Below are 25,574 nucleotides of genomic sequence, written 5' to 3'. Positions count from 1 at the left end.
TGTAAGCTATGTTTCATGTCCGTTATTTGTACACTAACTTCATTTCTTGATAGCGCATTAGGGTTCATCGTTCCCATTCTGATCATTCTATATGTATGTTCTAATTCTCATATGTGCATGATTGATTTGAGTATCCATTTATTTTCTTATTGATTGTCACATCAACTTCATTTTATTAGTAGAGACCCGACTTTAGAGACTTAGAGGAATGTTACGGTCTTCACCGTACCTTCCCGATAAGTAATCTGACCCCCAAACCCGATCCAATTTTTTCATAGATCACCTTTTCCAAAATAAGGAGTCACGGTTTTCTTTCTTATTTTGTTTTGCCACCAAGTCATTTTCTAATAAATAAAATCATTTTCAAATAAAATCGAGCTCACCATCGAGTGGAAAACGCATAAGTCGAAATGTGGGGTCCACAATATTATTAAAAACACTATTAAAAATTAATATTTTATTTATATTCAAATACTAAGTAATTTTTCATATATATTTATTACGAAAATACTTTGAATGAAAAATATTTACAAATAATTAAAATTGATTAAAAATTTATAAATTTTCAAATTGGTTAATTTTTATATAAAATAAAAAATTAAGTAAAATGAGTTTGAAGCAAAAATCATTTTTTAACTTTAAATTTAATTTTTGCTTTCTTTTATTATTTTTTTCTTCTCTTGTACTTCTTTCATAATGTTATAACAATTTTCATAATTTGAACTTCTAAGTTAATTTATAATTTTGAATTTCATGCAACTCACCATTTAATACTTGATCATTTGAGAGACTTGAATATTCAGAAATCATCCACTATGCCCCAAAGTATACATAATATTAAGAAAAATATATCTTAATTTTATTCTTATACTTATATTGATAGAGGGTAATTGGATATGAAAAAAAAAATATTATTAGCTAGTTTTTTCACATCAATTTTCATATCAAGATGTTGAAAATTAAATAAATAAAAATATTGATACATGTATGGGATATAATTTTTTGAAAAAATATATATATAGGCTTCGGATGTGAGTGACTGATCAGTGCTTCGATTAGCTCAATATGATTAACGAATATGCTAGATTGGGCAAGCCCAAGTTTCCATCATTCATTCATTGTGATTGACAAGTAACATATTTTCTTCTTCCATTTTAGCAACTCCAATAGTATGGACCTACTTAGGAAATGTCTACTTGTTGATCTACATTGACCTCATAGACCCGGTGAAGCAAGCAACATCCCCTTATTGATGAAGTTTCGTACGATTTGGTTAGTTTAGAAGTTAGTCTAAATTGACTTTGAAGTCTTTGCTTAACCCAAAAACATTCCTACCTTGCCTCGAGCTTTAGAGAATCATGCAATTAAAGGTCCTATATACTATATGATTGAATAAAAGATATGATATTATATTTTATCTCATGTTTAGTTGGTAAACAGATATGATAAATTATTTCATAACTTATTTTATCTTATATTCAATCAAATATGATATAGTGTAAAATATATTATCTCTTTTTTTATATATATTTTTTCTATATGAGATATGTTAACATATTTTTTTTATCACTTTTTTAATTTATTTTTATATATTCATTTTGTAAAATAAAGATTTTTATTATAATTAATTTTATGGTTAAAAAATAAAAAATATTTATAAGAATATATTATAAAATATATATATATATATATATAATTAACCCTTAAATTATGAATCTAACTTTTTTCATGTTTTTTCTTGAAAAATATCTTCTTCTTTTTTATATAAATACTATTTACCATTTCAAGTATTTACAAATAGATTTTAAAAAAGAAAGTTGTTTTTACAATGAATACGTTTTTATCCGGATAAAGTTTGAAAAGGGTAGAAAGTCAAATTTTAAAATTTAGGTTTTCAAAAACCCTTTTAATAAATAAAAAAAAACCCAAAAATAAAAAGGTAACATATTTCCGTTCAAATTCTAATCTTTGAAATTGTTTTGGCCATACATTGGATTATAAAAAGGTAACATCATTAATAGATTTGGTCTTGTAAGCTGTTTTGACTGGAAAGCATTACAATTGGCGGTCCTTTCTGGTGATTAATTCTTGTCTAGCACATGAAACAAGAAAAAAGCTACTTTGAATTTTCTTTCCCTCCAAACACAACTAAAAGGTGCTTTTACATCGACTTTTGATTTTGGAAAAGTCTCTCAAATGGGTCTTCATCCATTGTATTGTAAGTTTTGAACTTCTGTCTTTTCAACATTTATTTCAACTCATAGCATTGAATTTGGCTTTACAATAGGCCTCAAAATAGTAATAGTTAAATTTAAATAGAAAAATCAATAATTTTATTGTTTTTAAGGTAAACATTTTTCTTTCCTTTTTGAACATACTACATAAAAAGCATACCAAATTTGTGGTTGTTCTTGCCGTATTCCCTTAAACTTAACCCTAACCAAGGTTTAAAAAATCATGAAATATTTGTAATCACGAATGGAAAATAGACACCCCTTGGTTGTCTTTCGATGATTTTTTTGTCGACATTTAGACAATCTTCAAATCTTTTATCGATATTTCAAGATTTTCCCATTTCTCTCGAGTCTCAATCAATACTCTGACAAATCATAAGGATGAAATGAACCTACCGTAAACATCTGGCATCTTTTAACATTGTGATATATATATATATATATATATATATATATACATATGTATACGTGTAGATATTCATGCAAACAAAATTATTAAATAAGATTTTAATAAATTAATTAATTTTAATTATCTTATTTTTTTTATTTGGTCCATTGATGGTTAAAAATATAGAAATATCATTACAATTATTTTTAAGAAGCATTTCTTTATATTTTTTATATTAAATAAATATAAATTTTAAAAAAATTCATATATTAAAACTCAAAAGGAAAAGGACATATTAAAAAAGCGAAAAAGGAAAAAATAATAATGGAGTGGTGGGGTGGGGAATGCTTGCTTTTATTATTATTATTATTAAAAAGAACTTAATGATTTAATTACATGTATGGGAGTTCATTATTAGCCAATTTGATAAAAGGGAATGATACGAATTATTATGGGTATTTTCTTTTTATTTTCTATGATGCATAAAATGGTGAAAAACAAAATAATATCAATATTTTGTCAAAAAATTATAATGAAAAAGACAAGTCATTAAGGCTTGTACGTAATGTACACGACGGAGGTCCACCATTAGTTTGTTGTGTGGTCTAGGAGAACCGACTGATGAGCATATATGTCATGGATAATCATGAACAAAAGATTCATACGTGGCACTTTGATAACCTCTGATAAGGTTGAATGTCAAAGCCCGACCAATATCCTTGAGAAACGCGACAAAAGCGGCGTACTCCTCAATCGCTCTCACGTCGGCCTTAAGGCGGAGGAGCTGAGGGAAGAAGAGCCAGAAGCCAGTTGACACCACGAAGGCGACCGTCAACGGACCAGAGACAAATGCCGGAAGGGCCAGAATTCCGCCGAGAACCTTCTTCAGAGCGAGCTCGAACGTCAAACAGAGGCCGTGGAGGACAAAGAAGAAGCTGATGTGCCAGGTGGGCGCCGTCCTCCCCATGTAGTAGAATATCAGCTCGTGCATCACCGCCGACACAATGAATGTTGCCATGACCGCCGGAATTGGGGCCCACTTCCGGCCGAAGAGCCGCGCCGAGACGTGGAGGGTGGGTAAGTACACGGTGGGGCGCAGGATACTGGAAGCCATGATGTTCCATCGTCTTCCCCAGAAGTCTTGGAGGGAGGTGGAGAGGTAGGGTTCATTGAACTGTGGAGCGAGCTCCATGCCCAGAAGAACTCGAGGGAGGGTTGCAACTAATGCTAGAATGAATTCCAAGCTCAAGTACATTTGGAAGATCAGGAGGAATAATGAAACAATTGGATGCATATCCTCGCTGAAGTGAGCCGCAACGATCACCACGGCCAAAACAACACCCTTTACAGTAGAAACTAGAGGTGACTTCTGTCCCTTTTTGGGCTTTTCAAGAGATGGGTTCTCTCTGTAAGGGTCATTGGGAGGTGGATTTTGCTGGATTTTGATTGGTAGAGAAGCCAGGGCTGCGAAACGGAGGAGGGAGATTGATGGGTCGGATGCTAAAGGGCCTTCGCCGAAGGCAAAAAGGAGAAGCTTGAAGTTGGCCAACCAGGCAATGAAGAAAGCAAATGTGCCGCCAAGATGCAGAGTATTGAGCCTGAGAGGAAGGAACAAGAAGAGAGCCATAACTGGGATGATAGTGAGGAGCCTGGCTCTGCCACTGGGGATGATCTTGGCCATGGTGTAACAGTAGGAAAAAGAGACGAAGGCCAAGACCCATACCATGACGAAGTTGTTGAACTCGCCCTCCATTTTCTCTCTGAAATTTTCTGTTCCCTCCATGTCCTTGATCTTTGGGCTGCTTGAGTCTCAGAAACTACATATATTCAAGCAACCAAATGGAGCATAAATATCCTAGGAGACATTTTTAATATAAATTTTTTTTTATTATATAATTAATATAAAAATTATAAAAAATGTCTGAGACACTTTTAATACAAATTTAATTTTATAAAATTCTAAAATATATATCTTAAAATGATTTTTTGATATAAATTTAATTTTTTTTAATGTGTGTGATTGATATAAAAATGATAAAAAAATGTCTCAAAAACAAATATATTGTAAATTCAATTTTGTTGAACTTGTATTATTGATATAAAATTGATGAAAGATATTTTCCACGAAACACTTTTCAACGTTATAAAAAGTAGAATAGATTTAAAAATATTTATTGATGTAATGTATTCTAAAAATTAAAAAATTAATTTTAAATTCAACATACAATGATCAAAAATCTGTCTTTTCAGTTTTCACCCTTTCTAACCCAAAATTTCAAGCTGACTAAATTTGACTGCTGTCTCACACGATCGACATTATATTGATGACTCCCGCACGAAAACGACAATGTGGTTTCATTCGAAGTATCACTTCAGCTTCATTCAAATATGTATGCTTAAAGTCTTTTATAGAGAATTATACTTGGGCATGGTAGAATAAGATATCAATTCAAATATAAAAACAAAATTCCAAAAATATTTTGGAAAAATAACATTAGAACAAACTAGCACATGGTTGACGAAATAAAATTGAGACCGCGCGCGCTTGGCTGGTAGTGATGAAGCTGAGTCAAGTCGGCAAGGGCATCAGAAAGGCGTAAGAGACCTGCCCATTTTCATATTGCTTAAGCAGCCTCTGTAGGGCTCATGGGCTTAACAGCTGTAGTACAGAACAAAAGGGAGGAAATCTCTGCAGTGAGAAAATGGAGGGTGAGTTCAACAACTTTGTGATGCTGTGGGTCTCAGCCTTCGTCTCTCTTTCCTACTGTTATACCATGGCCAAGATCATCCCCAAAGGCACAACCAGGCTCCTCACTATCATCCCAGTCGTCACTCTCTTCCCTACTCTTAATTATTATTATTATTATTTATGAATTAATCAAATGTTGGAGCGATAATTCGACAAGGCTATTAGCAATGATGCCAAGGCTTTCTTTGATAAGTGTTTTAAAAAACAATTATGTAAAACAGTTTTTATGATTTTTTTTTTTAATTTTATAATATTTTGTAGAACAAAAGATTGTTTGAAAGACTAAAATGTTATTAATATGTTTTTTATATTTTTAAAATAACCCTTTACATGAAATGTTTTATTTTAATCATTATTTATATAATTATTTTTTAAAATCCTCCTCTAAAACAAATGAAAATAAATAAAAAATATTTTTTGAAAAAATAACAATATAAAATTAAAGTCCATTTGACCGTATAATTTAAAAACAATTTTCTATTTTTAAAATTTATAACATTTTTTACCATTATTTTTAAAAAATAAAGTGAAATGAAGAAAATAATCTAAATTATAAATAGTAATTATTTTCACCAAATTTCAAAAATAAAATAAAAACATAATACTCGTTTGACCATTTAAAAAAAAAAAAAAAAACTTGTTTTTAAAAACTGATTTTAAGTTAAAAAACAAAAAACAGAAACAAGATTCATAAAATATCATCCAACAAACTTTTATTTTCCTTTTTTTATTTATTGTGAAAGATGTTTTCTATTTTTTAATTTAAAGAACAAAGACTATTTTAAAAAACAATTACAAAATGGGACCCAAATTTCTTAATTGTCCTGAGATTTTATTTCAAATTATTGTATAAATCCTGCAAATCAAGTCAGTATAGGAGAGATATGAGGGAGAATGAAAGAGAAAGAATTAGGATGAAGATGCCTATACTCGAATGAAAGCCCACCCGAGTAGGTTATTGGTGCACCATGGTTCATGGGGTTAGCCCGCGCTTGTTGACCAGAAGCCCTGGACGTGTGTATGGGCTAGGAATGGAATGGGCTTTAACAATTGGACTATGAATTTGAACCCATGTGGGCCGAGCCCAGCCCCTTCTACATCGTGACACAAATTTCTTCACCAAAATTTTTTTAAAATGAAAGATTTCATAATATGGAGTAAGAAAGATATTATTCATGTTGTATGAGAATTTGCATTTTCAATATTTTTTTTGTATTATCAATCCTTGTGCAAATATGAAAAAACATAACTTAATAACTAACAGTGTATTTGTTAATGATTTTCGAAAACATTTCTAACTTTTTTAATATTTAAATGATAAAAATTTTTAAGTATTAGAAATATTATAAATACTTCCTAAAATCACTATTAAACAAACTTTAAAACAAAATTTAATTATAATTAAATATTTAATAAAAAATAGATTATGTTTATATACAAAATGCCTCGTAGAAAATTTAGAAATTTTTTTCTTAAGTTCAACATATGTACTATTTACAACTTGTTTGGATAACTTTGTATTTTTTTTTCTTTGGCTAAATGGTAAAATGAAGTTGTAGTCATAAAATTTAAAATCAATATTAGTATTTTAAAAGCTTTATTAAATAAGAAAGAACTTTTTATACGGAAAAGACTTTTTGCATAATCTAAAATAGAGGTTATATAAGAAATAATATTTTCTTAACTATTTTTTTTAATCTTATAATTTTAAAATAAAATTGTTGATATTTTTTTTTTTTTGAAAAAAACAACTTTTTAGCTTATCAAAAATCAATTCAAACAAGGATTTAGTTAAATAAATTTATCAAAAGAATTCATCCCTTAGGGAATTTATATGAAGACTAAATAAGAATTGATTATAGTAAAAATTAAATTTTGATTCATATAAAATTAATTTGTTATTTAATATGTTTGGTTTTAAAAAAGTATTATATATGGTTAAAAAAATATTTTTTTTTCATATTTGATTTACAATTAAAAAATATAGATAATCAAATGCCCTTATAAATTAATTAAAATTTTATATATTTTAAAATTATTTGATATTTATATAGAGAAGAAAAAAAGAAATAAATTAAAAAAATGTAAAAATATTTTAATTAACCTTAAATCTATATTTTTTTAACCTTTTTCTTCTTCTATGTTTTTCTTCTTGTGTTTTGCTAATTTTTTTCAAGACACGTAGGGTTAGAGTATGATTATTTTTTTGGAAAATTATAGGTTTAGCTTCTACTACACCTTGTTAAAGCCAAAAAAAAAACAAAAAAACCGAAAAAGCAAAAAAAAAAAAAAAACAAAATATTTAGGCAAACAGAGCCTAACAAAGGCCCACTATGAGACCTGATTCTTCTGTATTGCTGAGGTGTCAAGATCATAGTGGCTCATAGCCCCACCCTCTAAATCAGTACAAGCTGCGTTATACCGCAGCACAACAAAGAAAGAGAGGACGAAGCTTCGCGATCGGATCATCGAATCCTCAAGTAAGCGTTTAATCTCTCTCTTCTCTGATCTTCGTCCCAAACCCATTAGGGTTTTCAACTTCCATGCTGCTATTTGCCTCAAATAGGGTTTGATTTGATTGAAATTTTTTATTTGCAGATCAGATAATTGTTGATTCTTGATTCGATTGGATAGAGGAACTTCATGGGGTTTTTTGTGACTACCCTAATTTTCATCATGGTGGGCATTATTGCATCTCTTATGGTTAGAATCTGCTGCAACAGAGGCCCTTCTGCAAATCTGTATGGTTCTTTTCATTCTCCAATTTCTAGTCGGCACCTGTTGATCCAATGTTCTTTCTCTATAAATTTAAAGTTGTTTGCTTTGTTCAGTTTCATTCCATTTGGGGATTTTATTTACTAAAATTAGCTTCAATATGCTAATTGGATTATTTTTTTTATGTAAGATGTGCTGATTGGTTGCAATTGGGTGGTTTCCCGGATTTCAGATTATGTTTGCAGTTAGGATTTCAATTAATGTAGACCATGCTACGGTTGCTACCCCTTAATGTGGTTTATTGTTGGTGCTGACTGTAGGCTATAAAATCTTAGTAGTTAAGGATTTTAATACAGTTAGGGTGTGTTTGGACTTGCAGTCAAGTTCGAATGGCTTCATTGTGTTTTTGCTTAGTGTTTGGAGCTCAGCTAGGCTGTTTAGACAACAACCATAAAATCTTAGTGGTCAAGGATTTTAATAATGTTTGGGTGTGTTTGGACTTGTCATCGAGCTGGAATGACTTTGTAGTGTTTTGCTTAGCATTATCACCTGAGCTAGGCTGTTTAAAGTTTAAACAACTACTTGCAATGCAATGTGTTTTATGTGGAATTTGAATGTAAAGTTCTTTGGCCAAAATGCAATCACTTGAGCAGCTACGGCTGTTGTCACGAGAGATCATTTGCAATTTTTTTAGATTTTTAATCAAAATGAGAATGCTTCATCGTTTTGTTTGTATTTTCTTTCAAATTCTACATGAACTACTATGGAGCCATACAAATTCTATTGGATGTCCAAATACACCCTTAACAGATCTGGTGGGGAAAATGCATTTGATTTCTCCTTTTTCATTGCTATACATGATTTTGTTAAGGGCCTTGCCTTGTATTGCCAGTTTTTTGTTTGGATTTCGACAATTTTAGTTGCATAATAGAAAAGGAAAAATTATAAGGTGTTAGAGAGGCCCAGGATGGATTGTAATTGATTTTGCATGTTCCAACATTCTGTTAATGCTAAGAATATCTTCGAAAACGGAGTTTATATTAATTTTCAAGTCATTTTGTGCTGCTTTTGCTTTGTACCAGATTATCTTCTTAAAAACATCTGCATGTTTCTCACAAAGTTGGATTGTCACAATCCTTCTTGTGAAATGTGAAATGTGAAATGTTGTGTCTTGATGTTATTTGACTCTCTTACTTAGATATGAATGAAAACTTTCATATGAGATCTAATTTTCATGCTTGATTTGCTTTATTTACACAGGCATGTTAACCAAAATGTACCACAGAAGATGTCCTGTTGTGTAGATACATCTTTCTCTGTCTTCCCCATTTTGTCTGAATGATTGTTGATTTGGTGTTCCAACTCATAAATTCTCTGTGTGTGCTGTAGAAGTATTTATGCTCACCCTTTCTTTAAAACATCTTGTCAATATGGGTAAATATTATTATTCCATGTCATGTGTGGATTGGTGAGTGAGAAACAGACCTTTAAAACTTACTGTTCAAAGAACTGTTCTTATGCTAAAGCTTTTCTATTGGCTCCTGAAGTCACAGCTGAAAGGCACTACAAATCCTGTAGAATGTTTTCTTTTTGGATTTTGATCGCAGGCCTTTCACATCTAAAAGTCACAACTTGATATTGACTCATTCATTCCCCTTAACTCTTACATTTGTAGACTGCTGATCTCATTTTGTTCCTGCAGGTTACACTCAACATTGGTTATTACAGCAACAGCGTGCTGTTGGGTTATGTAAGCTATTTCATAAGTTTGTATATTATTTATTTATTGGATTCTGCATCAAGATTTAACCTTTTTATCATCGCAAGTCCTGTGAGATTTTTCTGCATAAAAGTCTGACAAAACACTCATATAAACATGTAAATATCCACTTATTCTTGATCCATATCTGTGGTCGTCAACAAAATTGTGGGTTCGTCTACATGTCAATGATCGTCTCCGTTATGTTATTCACTCATGTTTGGGAACCGTAAAACCAGTAGACATCCAACAGCAGGACCATAAAAGACTTATCATTCACCACATTCGTCTTATTTTCGTACAAAATACCTTCTTCTGCTTATTTTACAGGTTAGAAAATAAAATTGAAACTTCAGAGGATAAGGAAGGCCCTAATTCTTATTTTAATGTAGGCCTTGGATTGTGTGTTAAGACTTAGTCCTTTCAGTATTCCAACTACTTTAATTTCTTGACATAGGTTTTCTTGTACTGAATATTTACAGGAATTAATTGCATTTTTTAAAATTTTTATAGTGAACTTGAATGCAGTAGGAATGTCATTATGCATATTTTATATGGTGATTTACTAAAATCCCTTCTCCACTTGTTAGGTGGGCAATTGTATATCTGGCACAGATGAATCCACTCATTGTCCCAATCCTCAATGAAGTGGAGTGAGATGATTCTACAAAGAGTGCATGCGGAAGATTGTGTACAATGAGTTGGCCACTGCAGAATATGTAATCTTATGTCACAGATTGTTGTTTCCAAATCTATCTCTATAGGGTTTGGTTGTATTATTGCTGGAACAAAGTTAGGTGATTGATTTCTGAAATTCCTAGAATTATTTTCATACATGTCCCCTATGCTCTTTTTCTAATCTTCCCTTCATTCTTGGAACAATGGTGATTGTCTGATTGATCCACCAGACTGAAAATACGATGAAATATCAATGAAATAAAAGATGGAGGTCAGAACGTGTCGTTTATTGAAACTTTTGAATTTCCCCAGTAATTCTTACAAGCAATTACGAAAATTAAAGCTAAAAAGCATATTGTGCCTGTGCCCATACTCACCCAAAAAGCTTCAAACAACATTTGTTCACTTTGTTATAGTGGAGTACATTAGCTCAAGTTCTAGAAATCAGCTTTATGGGATGAACTCAGGAGTTGAAGAGTCTGTTTCTAGTGGGAAAACAGTGAACAGGCACATTCCTAGGCTGCTAGGCATGGAGTTAAATAAAAAAAGCCAATGTTACTCAGGGTTATTGCCTTCATCTGGTAGTGGGCACTGAGCTGTAGCCAGATGCAATTTTTGGGAAAACTTAGCAGGAGACAGAGGAGCTTTGAGATGGAGTATTGAGCAACCCAAGACATGGAGTATGAAAAAGATGAAACTCACATTGAATAGCAGTTAATGAGGTCATTCAATGGAGATGAACACCTCCTGCAGTACACAACCCTAATACACGAGCCCATGCACACCTCTCACATCCGATGGCCCTTAGATCTTCATTGAATGGTGATAGAAAGGGCATGAAGTACTACGCCTCATCTCTTGCCTGCATGCACATCTATCTATAAATTAGAACAGAGCATAGCAAAGATCCACTATATGGCAAAGATGGAGAAGAACAAGCAGCTCTCTACAATGGCTGCAGTGCTGATGTTGCAGCTGGTGTTTTGGCTGACGATCTCACCAGCACTGAGCTGCCCGTCAGATGGCAGCGAGTGTAAGGACTGCATCGTTAATCAGATGAGGAACGTTTGCCCATCATGCGCACCTGTTCTAAGCTGCATGGCACGATGCTTGTGGGGTGGCGCATCGAAATCTAAGTGTGTTAAGAGGTGTGATTGTTATGGGGGAAAGCCAAGGCTCTCGGATTGCAAGAAATGCATGTCAAGGTGCAAATGCAGCTGTGAGGCGTAGATGAATTTCCCTGCCTAGCCTGTTTTATTTAACTGTAGCTTTGTGTGTATGAATTCCTATTTGTTAAAAGATAGATCCTTCTGTTTTGTGTCTGATTTATTCTGTGTGTTTAGATTTCAAGGTTCATAGCTTCCTGGTCATAGAGAGAAACAAAGGAAAGAGAATTCTGATACTTCTAATTCTAACAGGGCACTATAACACAGACTAGTCTTAAAAAGCTGGTTCAACCAAAGTTGAAGAAGCAAATAACACAGTAAATAGACAGATTTATTTAATACAAAAGACCAACACAACAAATCCCAAGTAACTTACACCATATGTCCTCTGTTACAGCATCAACAAGCCTTTGCCAGAGGTTCATAACCTTTCTATTTAGGGGTAATAACATTATGCATGTCAGTATCACTATATAAAATATACAGATCTTTAAATGATATCGAAAACCCAAACCTCAAATGAACAATTCTTGCCGGTGTTTCTTCCTTGTTTGCCTCGTTCATTCAATCAAGAATTTACCCATCAACCTTCTTGATCAAAAATCATAAAGAGCTTTCCAAATGGGTGGAGCGCACCTTTTTCTCTCTCTTTTTTTTTTTTTTTCCAGGTTACTCATTGCTGTTGTTAAATACTTTACCAAAGCAGAGATCACCATGTTGAAGTTTCCTTTCCACTTGGCCTTCTGCAAAAACGCTCCGAAGCCTACATGACTGTTCTATTATCAGTTCATGGGTGGAGGGATAATCCCATGCAACAATGGAAAATTGGTCGCTATATTCCTCCATCCCTTCAACTAGTAACTGCCAGATCAAGGCTCCTGCTCCTGCTTGCCTCTTCTTTGCAGACTCATAAATTTTATCGTAAACTGTCTTCAAGAAAGTATCTGTATCATATAATCCTTGTTTCTTCCTATGCATAATGGAGCCAACTTCTGTGAAAAGAACTGGTTTCTTCAGGACATATTCCCCATCACTTATGTGAGAATCCACCCAATGTGAAAGAAAATTTGCTTTCTCTTCCAAATCAGCATCTGGGAGCCTATATTATGCCCAAAAAAATTGGAAAGATAAATAAATAAACATGAATATAACCAAGGTCCTCAATACAGCCTGTGCCTGCTACAAGTGCCCCTCTAATTAATTAAAGCCCCAAGTCAAACATTTTAATTTTGCCTTTTTTTTATTTTATTATTGGAAAACATTTTAAATTTTCTTCCAGAAACTCCACAGACCTAGTTCCCATATCTATCAAAGCAGAACCTGAGTATTAACATTTCTCTTCAGCCTAAATTTTACCCATAAATCATTTGTGTAAATATTCCCCATTCATAACAGTTTCAGATTAATGAAACTATTGGGACAAAACTGTTCAAACATCCTTACGTTTGGACTTAATTCCAAAAGATCAACTATTTGTCATCATTTAAAACTGTCAAAACAAATTGCAGTTGTAGTAACTAACCAGCTGTCAGGATATGCATGAACTGAAGCAAAATCAATATCATCAATTGCTGAGTTTTGTATAAAGTCTGATCCAAGCTTAGATGCCCAATCCCCAGGATTCACTCCAGATCTTTCAGTCGTTTTCAGACCATAAAATCCCTCAAGCCCAACAGTGACAAGGTGCTTTTGGTCCAAACTCTTGATATATGCAGCCATTTCTGTGATCCAAGCCTGTTCCCCAAATAAAAATGCATGGAAACAAAGCATAATGGATCCAAGTCAAAGCAGGCCAAAACAAACTTCTAGTACATTTCAGGGATAATAACTAGTTTAAGAACACAACACCTATAAATGAAAGATAAAGAAATGACTAAATTTTCATAGAGCTCAACCACTTGGTTGCTCAATCAAAGAGCATACTCTTGGATCGGGCAGTGACCATCTCAGCTGAAAACCAATTGGTGTTGAATGAGGGTAGGTTAAGCCTTTTATGGCATTTGACCACTATCATTTGGCTGACATCCCTGGGCTTAAAAGCGGTATTGTTGCACCCCAACACATACTAATGGATAGGGTGAACCACTCCCCTACATAAAAGTCCAATTAAGACACTATCAAACAATTCTAACCATTTATGATGCTCCTTTCTCTAATATTTGGAAATACAATGAGGAGTACAGAAACTACCCACAAGGAAAGAATGCTAAAACACCTAAAAGGGCTGGTTTTCTGTAGAAAAAAGATCTTCCAACTAAAAGGGCTTCCAGCTCCTCCTCCATAAGTTACCCTCACACTTTTCTTCCCACATGAAAGGCAACAATACAGGAGGAGAAAAAAGGGAGACAGCAAGTTCTACTATTTACCTGCAGAATAGGAGCAGAAGAACTTGATGCACACCGAGGCTCATTCATGAGCTCCCATGCAAATATAGCTGGTTCCTCAGAATATTTAACTCCACTCAAGGAATTCTTTCTTGTCACAACAGCCTACAAAATGCAGAACATCAACAAAATAGATGCACTATTATTATTTAGACACAGCATAAGGAGAAGCATCAATTACAAACTTTTGATTGCTTTCAATTTGGAGGAACAGCTTAAAAGAGATATTATTATCCAATGATGTTTTCAGTATGTTTCTCCAAAGATTTCATAAACCCTGTACGGAACCACCAAAGTATATAATGAAGTTACAATACACAAAGGACAGGGAATGTCATTTAATAGAAAAACGGTTCAACTTTCATCACCTAGCACTCCGTACTAAACTGATATGGACAAAGCACAGCGACTTCATGATTTTCCACTTCTAATTTAAAAGAGAAAAAGATGACCAAGTAAGCAGATCCTTAAGCATACCTTGATGTAAGCTTTGTAGTAATCTTTTATGGTTGGGTGTGAAAAAAACGAATCAGTTGAGGAAGAGACATTGATTCCAGCTTCTTGTGCCCACCTCACATACTGTGCTTTACCACCGTAGGCATTCAGATTATTGACTAGACTGAGGATCAATCTGACTTGGTGCCTCCTAGCTTCAACTATCACATAGTCTAAGCCCTGTAACCATAGCATTACAAAATTAAGGATTTATAATGGTTTTGCTTATTAGATGCCTAGAATCTGTCAAGCTTCAATTTTCATATGGGGACCTTCACCTGCAAATCTGATTGAAATTTCCCAAACTTAAGTTTCATTAGCCTCAAAAGCACATTGTATGAATGGCTCGAGAAATAAATACAAGAGGATCTAACTATTTCTTTGGACTCCTTTTCAAATTCGACAACTGTTAGTTGATCCCACATTTCATTATAGTTCCATATGGAAAGATGAAATCCGGAATGAAACGTTCAATTCAATGAATTCCCAACTAATGTTTCTCTCCCTCAATGCTCTCAAATATAGCTTAAACATTAGCTCTACAAGCAAGCTTCTTACATTTATTCCCTCGAATCTGTCCAACATTTCCATGACGTAAACTCCAACTATTCTGTTTGGTTACCGAGAAAAGTCCAGAAAATTTTGATGAAACCTCAACTCCACTCAATTCTCCCTAATTTAACTGATGGGATTATGCCCACGACACTCCAAATTTTTCTTGGTTCCCTCAGCAACCAAACATAGGGTTATTGCCAAAAAGAAGAAGAAGAAGAAGAAGAAGAAGAAAGAAAGAAAGAAATGAAAAGAAAAAGAAAATCAGTAGAACGAACCTGAAACACTCTTTCATTGAAGACTCCAGGTGATATCTGAAGAGAATTGGGGCCATCTCCATCATTGAAAGCCCAAGTTCGACAAACGCTCATACCCATCTCAGCTCCTCTTCTGAGCATATTTGAAACCCTAGATCTCGAAGGGGCCCAGACGCTCTCCTCCATCAACCAGTAGGAGTTCCAGCCGTTGATGTAGAGCGTGGACTGGTGAGAGCCATCAGGTTCGACAATGACGAACTTGGTGGAGTTCGTCCCCACGAAGCCTATGGCAGGGAGCCACAGCACAGGAAAATTGAAGTAGTCGGAGAAGTTGAAGTAGAGAAAAAGGAGAATAGAGAGAGTTCCGAGCAAAGGATACAGCCTCTTCTGCTTCCATTCTCCCTCCATCAGCTCTGTCGGCACACGTTAGGCCAATGCGACATCTAGTATAAGAGCGCGGACCTCGCAGCCCCACTCCCGCGTGCGGTTCTGGTTTCTTCCTTTCTCTTTTTCTTTTTCTTTTTTAATTATTATTATTATTTATAGGTAACGTGCAGCTCATTGTTGGGTTTCGTATTAGATGTATCTTTCATTTTTATTTTAAAATAAAAAATAAAAAATTAGCAACTTTTTAGAATAATGATTAGTTAAAAAAAAACTTATTACAATTTTAAAGTAATTTTAAAATGCATTAAATAAGTTTATATTTTTTTTTTAATGAAGATTTCTATATTTTATATAAATATAATTATTGTTATTTATTTTAAAACATGTATATCCCAATAATATTTTTATTAACCATCTTTATATTTCCAATTATGAAGGGTCCCTTGTGTGATTTGAAGGTAAGAGTAAATTAATCAGCATGCTTCATAAATAATCTTTAAAATCCATATGTTTGATGAGAATTTTTAAAATTTCAATAAGGAAGCTTCTTGATTTAGATGGTACAATACGTCTATATGGTACGATACTTCCATCTTTCTTCTGATGCCCGAGCAACATCAAAAATAACAATTATAATAATTTAAATGATTTAGATATAACAATTATAATAATAATACAAATTATTTTCTGTTTAATTGCTATTATATTGCAAATTACAAAACCTCGTGGCAGAACGTCTATCAGACTGGAAGCGTGAACAATTTTCCGTTAATTATGTAAGATTTATGGTATGAACTCCGTTCAGATTCGTTCTCTGTTCAATTACGTACTCACGCTTGAGCTCCAGGCTAACTATGCCTCTCGGAGAAACCTCTGGAGGCACCGGAACCCTAAATGCTCTGCACAAAACCTCTCCATTTCATCCCCGCCTCTCTCTTTACAAACTTCTTCTTCCATCTCATCTATGGCCTTGTCCCAATTCCTCAAGAATCCATCCCATCCGTCCGTTCTGGTGTCGGAAACCGAGTCTAGAATCTCCTGCATCCCAACGATCCGACGGCTCACGGACCTCCGGAGGTCCCGCACTGCCGGATCAAGCCCCGGCACGGAGTCGAGCTTCAGGAGCAGAGCCATCAAGGCCTCGTTCATCTTCAGCTTCTCGCGATCGTCGCTCCGGATGGCGTCCACGGTTTCCTGCCGCTGGATTAGGCGCTGCAGGTGGTCGGCCTCGGAGCTCACGGCGGAGATTTTCCGGACAAGAGTGCGGATCAGGTGGGCGCGGTAGGCCGATTGGATGGCTACGGCGGCGGCGGATTCCGACGGTTGAGGGAGGTGGACGGTGATGGGGATGGGGGGTTCGGGTGAGGAATGGATGGGAATTTCATTGAATTGGGGATGAGGGGTAGTTTGGTCGTCACGGAAAGTGTATATCACTGTAGTGGTGGTTGTAGAGGAAGAGGAAGAGGAGGAGGAGGAGAAGAAGCTGAATCTACGAGAGGGTTTCATGGGTAAAGAGAACAGTGATAACGGAGAAGCGGAGAAGAGGCTTGAGACTCTTATCGACGAAAAAGAGTGAATTTTGCTTGACAGTGGCTTCGAGCCGTTGGATTAGGACGGTGGTGCGGCCCCCACTCAGACCCTCCTTTATGAGAGAATGGGACCTCTCTAATAATAAAAATTTTAAAAATTATAAATTAAAATAAAATAATATAAAAAAGCACGCACACACAGACATGAACACCCTACTCTGGCTTAATTCTCTTTTCAACGTCCTGAACGAAAACGCAGAAGTTAATTGAATTTCATGTTTTCAACTTAATTTCTAAATACTCTAGAATGATCCAAGTTCTAGAGCACTAACTAAACTGTTACTGCTCAAAAGGCGATAATATTTCAAAGAACTCATCATTGTCGTGCTTCCTAATGTATTATAGGGCAGCGCCAAAAATGAAACACACAGCATAAAGAAGATTTCTAGCCCCTGGCCAAGATACGACATGTACTTCAGTTCACTAAAACAATAGCAAAAAACTGTGCATGAAATTCTAGGCTCTACAATTGTTCAACCCAAGTTTGAGGTAAAGTGAGAAACGAGCACTTATTCTGATCACCAGGGCCAACATTTTCCTCAAGGAGATGATGGAAGAATCTTGCCTGAGCATGTTCCGAACCCAACTTTGTAACCATTGCCCTGCAAATCAAATCGAATTTCAAGCCATCTTTAGTCCAAACATATATCCCAACATGAGACTTCCAAGAGAAGGACGAAAAAAGAAAAACAAAGGAAACAATGCTCCAGCTTGTTAGCTCCCAATCACCGCACAGATTCAGAATTAATGGTTTTGCTCTGTTGAGAGCCAGTTAACCCTCAATCAACCAAATCACAGACATTAAAAGAAGCACCAAGACAATAAACACCCAAAACACTCCAATCACCACAGGCTGGAGACCTTTTTAACATCCTCCCAAAGGGAAAAATTCATAAGCCCTTTCCAGATGGGTGGCCATTCCTCAAAAGGAACATGAAATAGCTAACATTTCTCATGGGCCTCCACATATAAAGACCATGAAGGAGACCACAGACTTTATTTGATCACCAAGCTGGAACAGGTAAGTTCAAGTTAAAAACAAAAACCTAGCCATCTACGGTCATTTTTTTTATCGTTCAAATTCTAAGGGTATCAGTCTGGGCCATGACATGTTTGGGAGACAAAGAATAGAAACTTAAATTTGATGTCCCAGATATTAAGAGTATTAAGAAATGATGTTAGTGAAGTTCATGAGTTGAAACAATTATGAAAATATTAACCTTGCAATAACCAGTGATAGTGACTTCATCTCCATCTTCAAGAAATCCACGGGTTGTTCCATCCAAAGATACTGGCTTTTGTCCATTCCATGTTAATTCTAGCAAGCATCCCAAAGATTCCGGTTCCTGTGTGAAATTAATGTGGCAGGTGAACTTCAGAAAAATATCCAAGAAACATTTACAACTATTTAAGCTATGTGCTGCATTAAAAAATGAAGGTAGAACAAGAGCACTACGACATCTTCCTATAAACAAATTTAAATCATACAGGTCCACTTATGGTTCCAGTTCCAAGGAGATCGCCTGGCCTTAAGTTGCAACCATTGATTGTATGGTGTGCAAGTTGTTGAGTCAGTGTCCAATATCTATTCCATGAGATAGAAAAGTATTAAACATTAATCAAGAAGCAGATGAACATATAACACATTAGAAAGAGAGAAAGAGAGAAAGGGAGAAAAGGAGAGACAGTTAGGAGTTTTTTTCATTAGCAGCAAAACAAGTACCCATTAAAATTTTATAAATCCAAGAATGTCTTTTTTGTAGGGAAATTTGCTATGATTCAATAACAACACAAGTGGCTTGTGAGGATCTCAGGAATATATAGCACCAAGTTACCAGATAAATTGATGGCTCTCTGTAAAATATCTTTTATGCCACTGCAGGTAAAATTTTTAGATGAGTAATATCACTCAGCCCCCCGAAAAATTGATTTCGATCATATCAAGATCAGGCTGAGCACATAACCTTTTCTGAGCTAAGGCTGAAAGAATCAGGCTGTAGAACTAATGGTTATCATTGCTCACAATAATAAATCCAATTTGGAAATTCCTAATTACATTGAACATGGTTGAGTTGAAAATCCTTACAAGTGCTTTAAGTTACTCCTTGTGACAATGCACGAATTTTTATGTCCAGCAGGTTTAATCCCAACCTTGCAAAAACAAAAAGAAGTTTCATTATTATAATGGATAATCTAAAGCAATACCCCAAATGCATTTTTCTTAAAATTTTACTATTTCACATTGTAGAAAGGAAGAAATTACAGAAGGCCCTCAAAGAAGTTCAATTGTAGATTACAAACGTTTTACATAGAAAGATAAATGTGTGTTGATGAACAAATAAATATTACAAGGATTTTCAAGTTCACTTAAAGCAGTTTGATATACCTCTAAGGAAATGTCATAGTTTTGGGATATTTTTTCAGCCAGATACGGCAAGGGAGGAGGGTCCTGCAATTTCCAGAAAACAAATTATAGCACCTTACTGTATAATAAGTGAATTCTACACAAGAAATAGGAAAATAAGGCTATGAACAGAGTTTCTGTTCTGAAACAATTAACAGTATATGTGATTAGCTACCTGTTTTGGAGCATCACAAGCAAAGGGCTCTAGAGCATCAAGGGTCACAATCCAAGGGGATAGTGTTGTACCTAAAGAGGCCAAGATAAAAATGTATGATTCTGCTACAAGAACCTAGAGGCTAAATGGAATTGAAAGTATGAAGCAATAAAAATATGACTTCTTACCAAAACTCTTCCCAAGAAAAGGCCCAAGAGGCACATATTCCCATGCCTGAATATCTCTTGCTGTCAAAAACAACTTCTTGTCAAGATAGAACTGATATTAAACCCAATGAAAACTTGGAAATGAATCAACAAATAACATGTATACCACTCCAGTCATTCATGATCACAAGTCCAAAGATGTGATCTGCAGCCTCATTAACATCCACAGGCTTTCCTAATTCATTACCAGGACCAACTATAGCAGCCTGGGTGCAATAAATAAGCCATATAATTAACAAATAGAATCAGAGACAACACATATCACAACAAGACAACTGGTGCAATAACGATAAATTCATCATAAGACAAAATTTGATACTAAAATTAATCATGAGTTTAAAATTCTTAAATAGGATAAAAATGCATATCAACTAACCATTTCTAGCTCAAAGTCTAGCTTTCTTGAAGGTCCAAAATATGGTGAATTGCCAATTGGATGACCTTGGCCTCTGAGAGAAACAAAAAGAGTAGAAAATGAGACATGATTCAGATTAATGAGATGAGTGAGAAACAATATCATACTAACTCAGACTACTAAAGACTCCAATCACGATTGTAAGAAGATGTAAATGTACTCTTCAGCCTTGTTTTTAGGCCAATGAAAGCATTCATCCAAATAGAGCTGAAACAAGTGACTAATAATAATAAATAATAATAACAATAACAATCTGAGGCATACTTTTATGTTTTCTAAACATGAGAAAATACGTGCAAATACATCTAAACAGAATATGCAAAGAAGGGTTGATCTATTCCCACTCCATTTTTTTCTTCCTTTACTCCATTGTTTATTTTTATGCTTCATTGCTTGTCTCATGAGAACACATGGCAAGAGTGGAGTTATAAGGCTATCCTCAATAAGATTGGCATACGGACATATAAGCATACATAAATTCCACTCAATTTTAAACTCCTTGTTGACATTACAAAAAAAATTTGAGCAAGATAAATTTCTTACTTTGGCCGAATAAGATCAGTTCCAGATATAACAATAGACGATGCCCGCCCATGATAAGCAATAGGAAGGTGGAACCTGAAAAACAATTGACAAATTCCATTCTTGAAGATTAAAATTTTTGTTCACAAAATAACATTACTGTTTTACTGGACCAACTACCATTTCCCATAAATTTCAAATTGACACACCAGTTTGCTCCAATCGGGTCCTCTGGTCCACGAAATATGCTCCCACAGTTCCTTGCATGATGCATGGACGAAAAGAAGTCTGAATAGTCCCCTATCACCATAGGAAGACACATTTCTACCTTGTTCTGAAGGATCAAGCACAAAAACCAGCATTAGAAATTCAAATATTGCCAGACTAATTGAATATGTAGAACCATACATGCATTTTACCATTGGTACAAGTGCTTTTTCCCTCAAGCTTGCATTGTCACGCAGTGTTGGTTCTGTAGCTGCATCAAAAAATCAAGAGTTGTTTGTTGCTTCTTAATTTTGTTAGAGATTAGTTCATTTTTAGTATTAACATCATGAGGTTGCCTCCTTTTGTTAGGAGCTCTTTGTCTAATTTTCTTTTTGCCCATGAAAAAGGAAAATTATCATAACATCGATTCAAAACATTATAGGAAATGGGCATACATGACAGCAGCTTTTGAAGTGTCGATCGAGCTTCCTTCCATGCAGGCCGCCTCATTCCCAAGAACTTGTTGAGATTCGGCTGTCACCAAAACAATAGCAAAACGCAAGCATTTCTCAGCATCTCCGCCACACTCCCAATCATAATTACAATGAAGCAGTCACCAGAAAATATATTCATCATAAACCATGTCACAGAAGGAATTTAACAAAAAAAAAAAAAAAACACAGATAATTACAAATTATGGTTAGTAGAATAATAAGGAGACAATTGCAGTATACAATCGAAGGATTGCAACCTAAGACTATGTCTGGTTGGCGAGAAAAAATAAATTAAAAATTTACTTAATTTTTTTAGTAAGAAAATCAACAAGTCGAGCCGTACTCCTAGGAACTATTCGGTTACCTATCCCTTCAACATTTTCCTTCTCTTTTCCACAAGTTTCTCAGCAACCAAACAGGAGACCACACACTAATAAAATCAAATCAGCAACCAGCACACAAAGTCTCCCATCCTCAAAACACACTCCAAATTTCAACCTCCACCTCCAAACAAAACGACTCCGCCTACCAACAAAGCAACACGCATGACCCAAATCAACTTACCTGCAGGAAACAATCGGATTTTCCGACAATCGGACCGTCGAACAGACCGGCGGACTGAACCACCGAGAGATCCAACACATAGTCTCCGATCGCCACGCCAGGCCGAGCCTCCGCAGACGGTCCAGGCCGGAAAACACCGTACGGAAGGTTCTGGATGGGGAAGTGAGAGTCAGGGTGAACTTCGACGAAAGACTGGAGAGCCATGGCTGCTGTAAAACGACGTCGTCTCGGTGTCCAGAGAAAGCAGAGCGCTGAAGTAGTGCGATTAGTGATGCTTTGAGAGGTATGTGAAGTGATTAAGACTCGGAGATAGCGTGCTCATTTTCTTTTTCTTGCTTAATATTTAACTATTTATGGGAAAATAAATTATTTTTATTGTAATTATAAAGAATAATAATAATAATAATAATTGTAGACTTGGTGTGGTAGGTGGAATCAACAGCCGGTCATGTGGTAGATGGCCACCAAACTCTCATCTTCTCGCTTTCAGTTCCAATTCTCTGCATTTGCAGGACTAGAAGAAAAGTTGAAATTGGCTTCTTCAAAAATCTATTTGAGCAAATTTAATAATTCTATAATTATTTTAATAGTCGATTTAAAAAAAATGAAAAAAAAAAATATACGTTCAAGAAATATTATCTGTTAATATTTGAGACTTACCATAAAAGTAGTTAGAGAATTTACGATCTAATTGCGAAATATTTATAAATGTATATAAAAAGAAATATTTAATTAAAAGATAAGATAATATTTATATTTAGAAAATAATTTTCATTTATTAAAAATTATAAATATGATATTTTAAATTTTATTTGTTAAATTTGAGAATTGTATAAAATGAGAAAAAACTCAAAAAAAAAAAAAAAGTGTCTTTCCGTACACCCATATGATAAAAAACTATAAAATAGAAATTTCAATTTATAAAATATAAATTTCAAATATTTATTTAAAATAATTAGTATTTTATATATTTTTTATCAAATGTACTAAATTTCACCATTTAGACTATCTTTTGATAATTTTATATACTATCTTTGATTTGTGAGTCATGAAACTTAAATTAATTTTAAAGAATTCATGTTTTATGATTATTTTTATGTGTGTTTGAAAATACATTTTTTCTAACACAAAAAATAAAATATAATTATTAAAGTATTTTTTTTTAAATTCATTTTTAATAAAGTGAGGGTATGTTTTGTTGCATGATAAGATAAGATATGTATATCGTAAGATATCATATCCCATTTGATAGATATGTATATCTTATAATATGATTTTCAATGGAATATGATATTATTTGATATACATATTTTATTGACATAATATTTGAAATAACTAAAAAATACTATGAAATATATATTATTTTCAATGTTTAAAATAAAAATTATATCACATTCAAATATTTATCATTTAAAAAAATGAAAATTTTATTATATTTAACAATATTCATTATTAAAATATTTAAACTTTACAAATAAATTTTTTTTATTATGTTATTTGATATATAAAAATAATTTATATATCATATATTAATATTATTTTATTAATATTTGTTTAGTTTTTCTTTTTTAATCATAAATTTAATTTATAATAAACAATTTATTTTTTAAAATGAGTCTATTAAAAAATAAAAAAATTGATAAAAAATAAATAAATTTTAATACATGGGATATGTATATCTCATATCTTACTATGAGATTAACATATCACATGTGAAATTGATGAAAAAAAATAGTTAATATATCTCACCATTTATTTTATTCTATTGAATATAAGATAAGATAAGTGATAAAATAACTTATTATATCACATCACCCATTAAACATGTGATATAATATAATATCTCATCTTTTATTCTATATTAAATCAAATATAGTCCAAAAAAATAATTTAAAAAAAAAAAAAAAAAAAAAAAAAAGACTATATCCAACTACAACCTGGGCTTGGGGATCCAATATTAGCCATTGATTAAAGGTTTTCAAAATTTATTAGAAATATTAAAGTATATATACTTTTTCAATCTTGGTTGGCTCATACCTCGTTTATGGTGGCTGAATTTGTCTTTTCCAAGCACGATTTAGGAGTATTGTATTAGCAAATGGGTATTGATAATTGGCTTCTCGTTTTGCAAAGGTAGAAAATGGTTAAAAATAGGGTTTTAATAATTAGTAAATATGACTTTCAAATCAAATGACGACAACGTTTGGTAGGATTTTTTAAAAACACTTTTTAGCATTGAAAGTGTTTTTGGAGAAACGTATGGGGTTTGTAAAATCATTTATGTGTTGTCACTTAAAGTGTTTTTATGAAATTCACTTTATTAATTAAAGTGTATTTTATAATGATTTTAAGAAGTATTTTTTATTTTTCTAATACTTAAAAAAAAAATATAAAAAATATTAGCAACACTTCTTAAAATTACCACCAAAAACACTCTTAAAATACGTTTAAATGATTATAGGAAGTGTTTTTAATCGTTCTAATACTTGAAAATATTTATTTATCAAACATTAAAAATATTATAAATTTTTCTTAAAATCACTATCAAATACTAAGAGTCCATTTGATAGTGACTATAGGAAATTCTTCTAATATTTTTAACACTTAAATTTTTTGACCTTTTAAGTATTAGAAAGGTTAGAACGCTTCCTAAAATTACTATATTTGAGTGTGTTTGGTAGTGATTCTTTGAAGTGTTTTTAATTTTTATAACACTTTAAATTTTTTATCCTTCAAGTATTAAAAATGCTAAAAACACTTCCTATAAACATCGTCAAACACGTTAAGAATGTGTTTAGTAATGATTTTAGGAAGTGTTTTTAGTTTTTTTTTATACTTTAAAGATAAAAAATTTTAAATATTAAAAATACTAGAATCACTTGATAAAATAGTTTGTTTGGTAGTGATTCTAGGAAATGCTTTTAATATATCTAATACTTGAAATTTTTTATTATTTAAGTGTTATAAATACTAAAAATACTTTCTATAATCACTTCCAAATGCACAAGTGTGTTTGGTAGTGATTTTAGAAAACATCTATAATAGTTGAATGATATAAATTTTCAAGTGTTAAAAACATTAAAAGTCTGTTCGATAATTATTCTAATAAGAGTTTTAAATATTTATAATACTTGAAAATTTTTATCATTTTTAATTATAAAAAAAATGCTAGAAACGTTTTCTAGATCACTCTCAAACGCACTCTAAAAACACTTATTAAAATCACTGTCAAAC

General features: G+C 33.2%; 5 protein-coding genes across 5 annotated transcripts; 1 reads left to right on the top strand and 4 right to left on the bottom strand.

Moving 5' to 3' along the window:
* Positions 1 to 3,113: 3,113 nt before the first annotated feature.
* LOC104878118 (acyl-CoA--sterol O-acyltransferase 1-like) lies at positions 3,114 to 4,470 on the bottom strand. Its single transcript, XM_010647893.3, has one exon. The coding sequence runs from the start codon at positions 4,403 to 4,405 to the stop codon at positions 3,257 to 3,259; it is 1,149 nt and encodes a 382-aa protein (XP_010646195.2). The 5' UTR covers positions 4,406 to 4,470; the 3' UTR covers positions 3,114 to 3,256.
* A 6,977-nt stretch (positions 4,471 to 11,447) lies between these two features.
* On the top strand, positions 11,448 to 11,753 carry LOC104878122 (uncharacterized). The gene has a single exon (XM_010647901.1). The coding sequence runs from the start codon at positions 11,448 to 11,450 to the stop codon at positions 11,751 to 11,753; it is 306 nt and encodes a 101-aa protein (XP_010646203.1).
* Positions 11,754 to 11,999: 246 nt separating this feature from the next.
* LOC104878119 (mannan endo-1,4-beta-mannosidase 6) lies at positions 12,000 to 16,207 on the bottom strand. The gene is made up of 5 exons (XM_010647895.3): positions 15,399 to 16,207; positions 14,551 to 14,748; positions 14,056 to 14,178; positions 13,212 to 13,423; positions 12,000 to 12,788 (listed from the first exon to the last, which is right to left on the bottom strand). Exons 1-5 carry the CDS (start codon positions 15,783 to 15,785, stop codon positions 12,359 to 12,361), a joined length of 1,350 nt encoding a protein of 449 aa, XP_010646197.2. The 5' UTR covers positions 15,786 to 16,207; the 3' UTR covers positions 12,000 to 12,358.
* Positions 16,208 to 16,394: 187 nt separating this feature from the next.
* Positions 16,395 to 17,270, bottom strand: LOC100853520 (BAG family molecular chaperone regulator 5, mitochondrial). Its single transcript, XM_003634972.4, has one exon. It carries the CDS (start codon positions 17,268 to 17,270, stop codon positions 16,617 to 16,619), a length of 654 nt encoding a protein of 217 aa, XP_003635020.1. The 3' UTR covers positions 16,395 to 16,616.
* Positions 17,271 to 17,636: 366 nt separating this feature from the next.
* Positions 17,637 to 22,895, bottom strand: LOC100853623 (fumarylacetoacetase). The gene is made up of 14 exons (XM_010647896.3): positions 22,341 to 22,895; positions 21,738 to 21,816; positions 21,495 to 21,553; positions 21,285 to 21,409; positions 21,097 to 21,171; positions 20,515 to 20,587; positions 20,245 to 20,344; positions 20,100 to 20,159; positions 19,933 to 20,003; positions 19,740 to 19,802; positions 19,440 to 19,504; positions 18,842 to 18,938; positions 18,574 to 18,699; positions 17,637 to 17,955 (listed from the first exon to the last, which is right to left on the bottom strand). The coding sequence occupies exons 1-14, from the start codon at positions 22,542 to 22,544 to the stop codon at positions 17,893 to 17,895; spliced, it is 1,260 nt and encodes a 419-aa protein (XP_010646198.1). The 5' UTR covers positions 22,545 to 22,895; the 3' UTR covers positions 17,637 to 17,892.
* Positions 22,896 to 25,574: the final 2,679 nt, after the last annotated feature.

This window comes from Vitis vinifera, chromosome 10, assembly GCF_030704535.1.
Source record: "Vitis vinifera cultivar Pinot Noir 40024 chromosome 10, ASM3070453v1".
Classification (NCBI taxonomy): domain Eukaryota; kingdom Viridiplantae; phylum Streptophyta; class Magnoliopsida; order Vitales; family Vitaceae; genus Vitis; species Vitis vinifera.
Note: the sequence above shows the minus strand (reverse complement) of the source record. Positions and strands in the feature narration are given on the sequence as shown.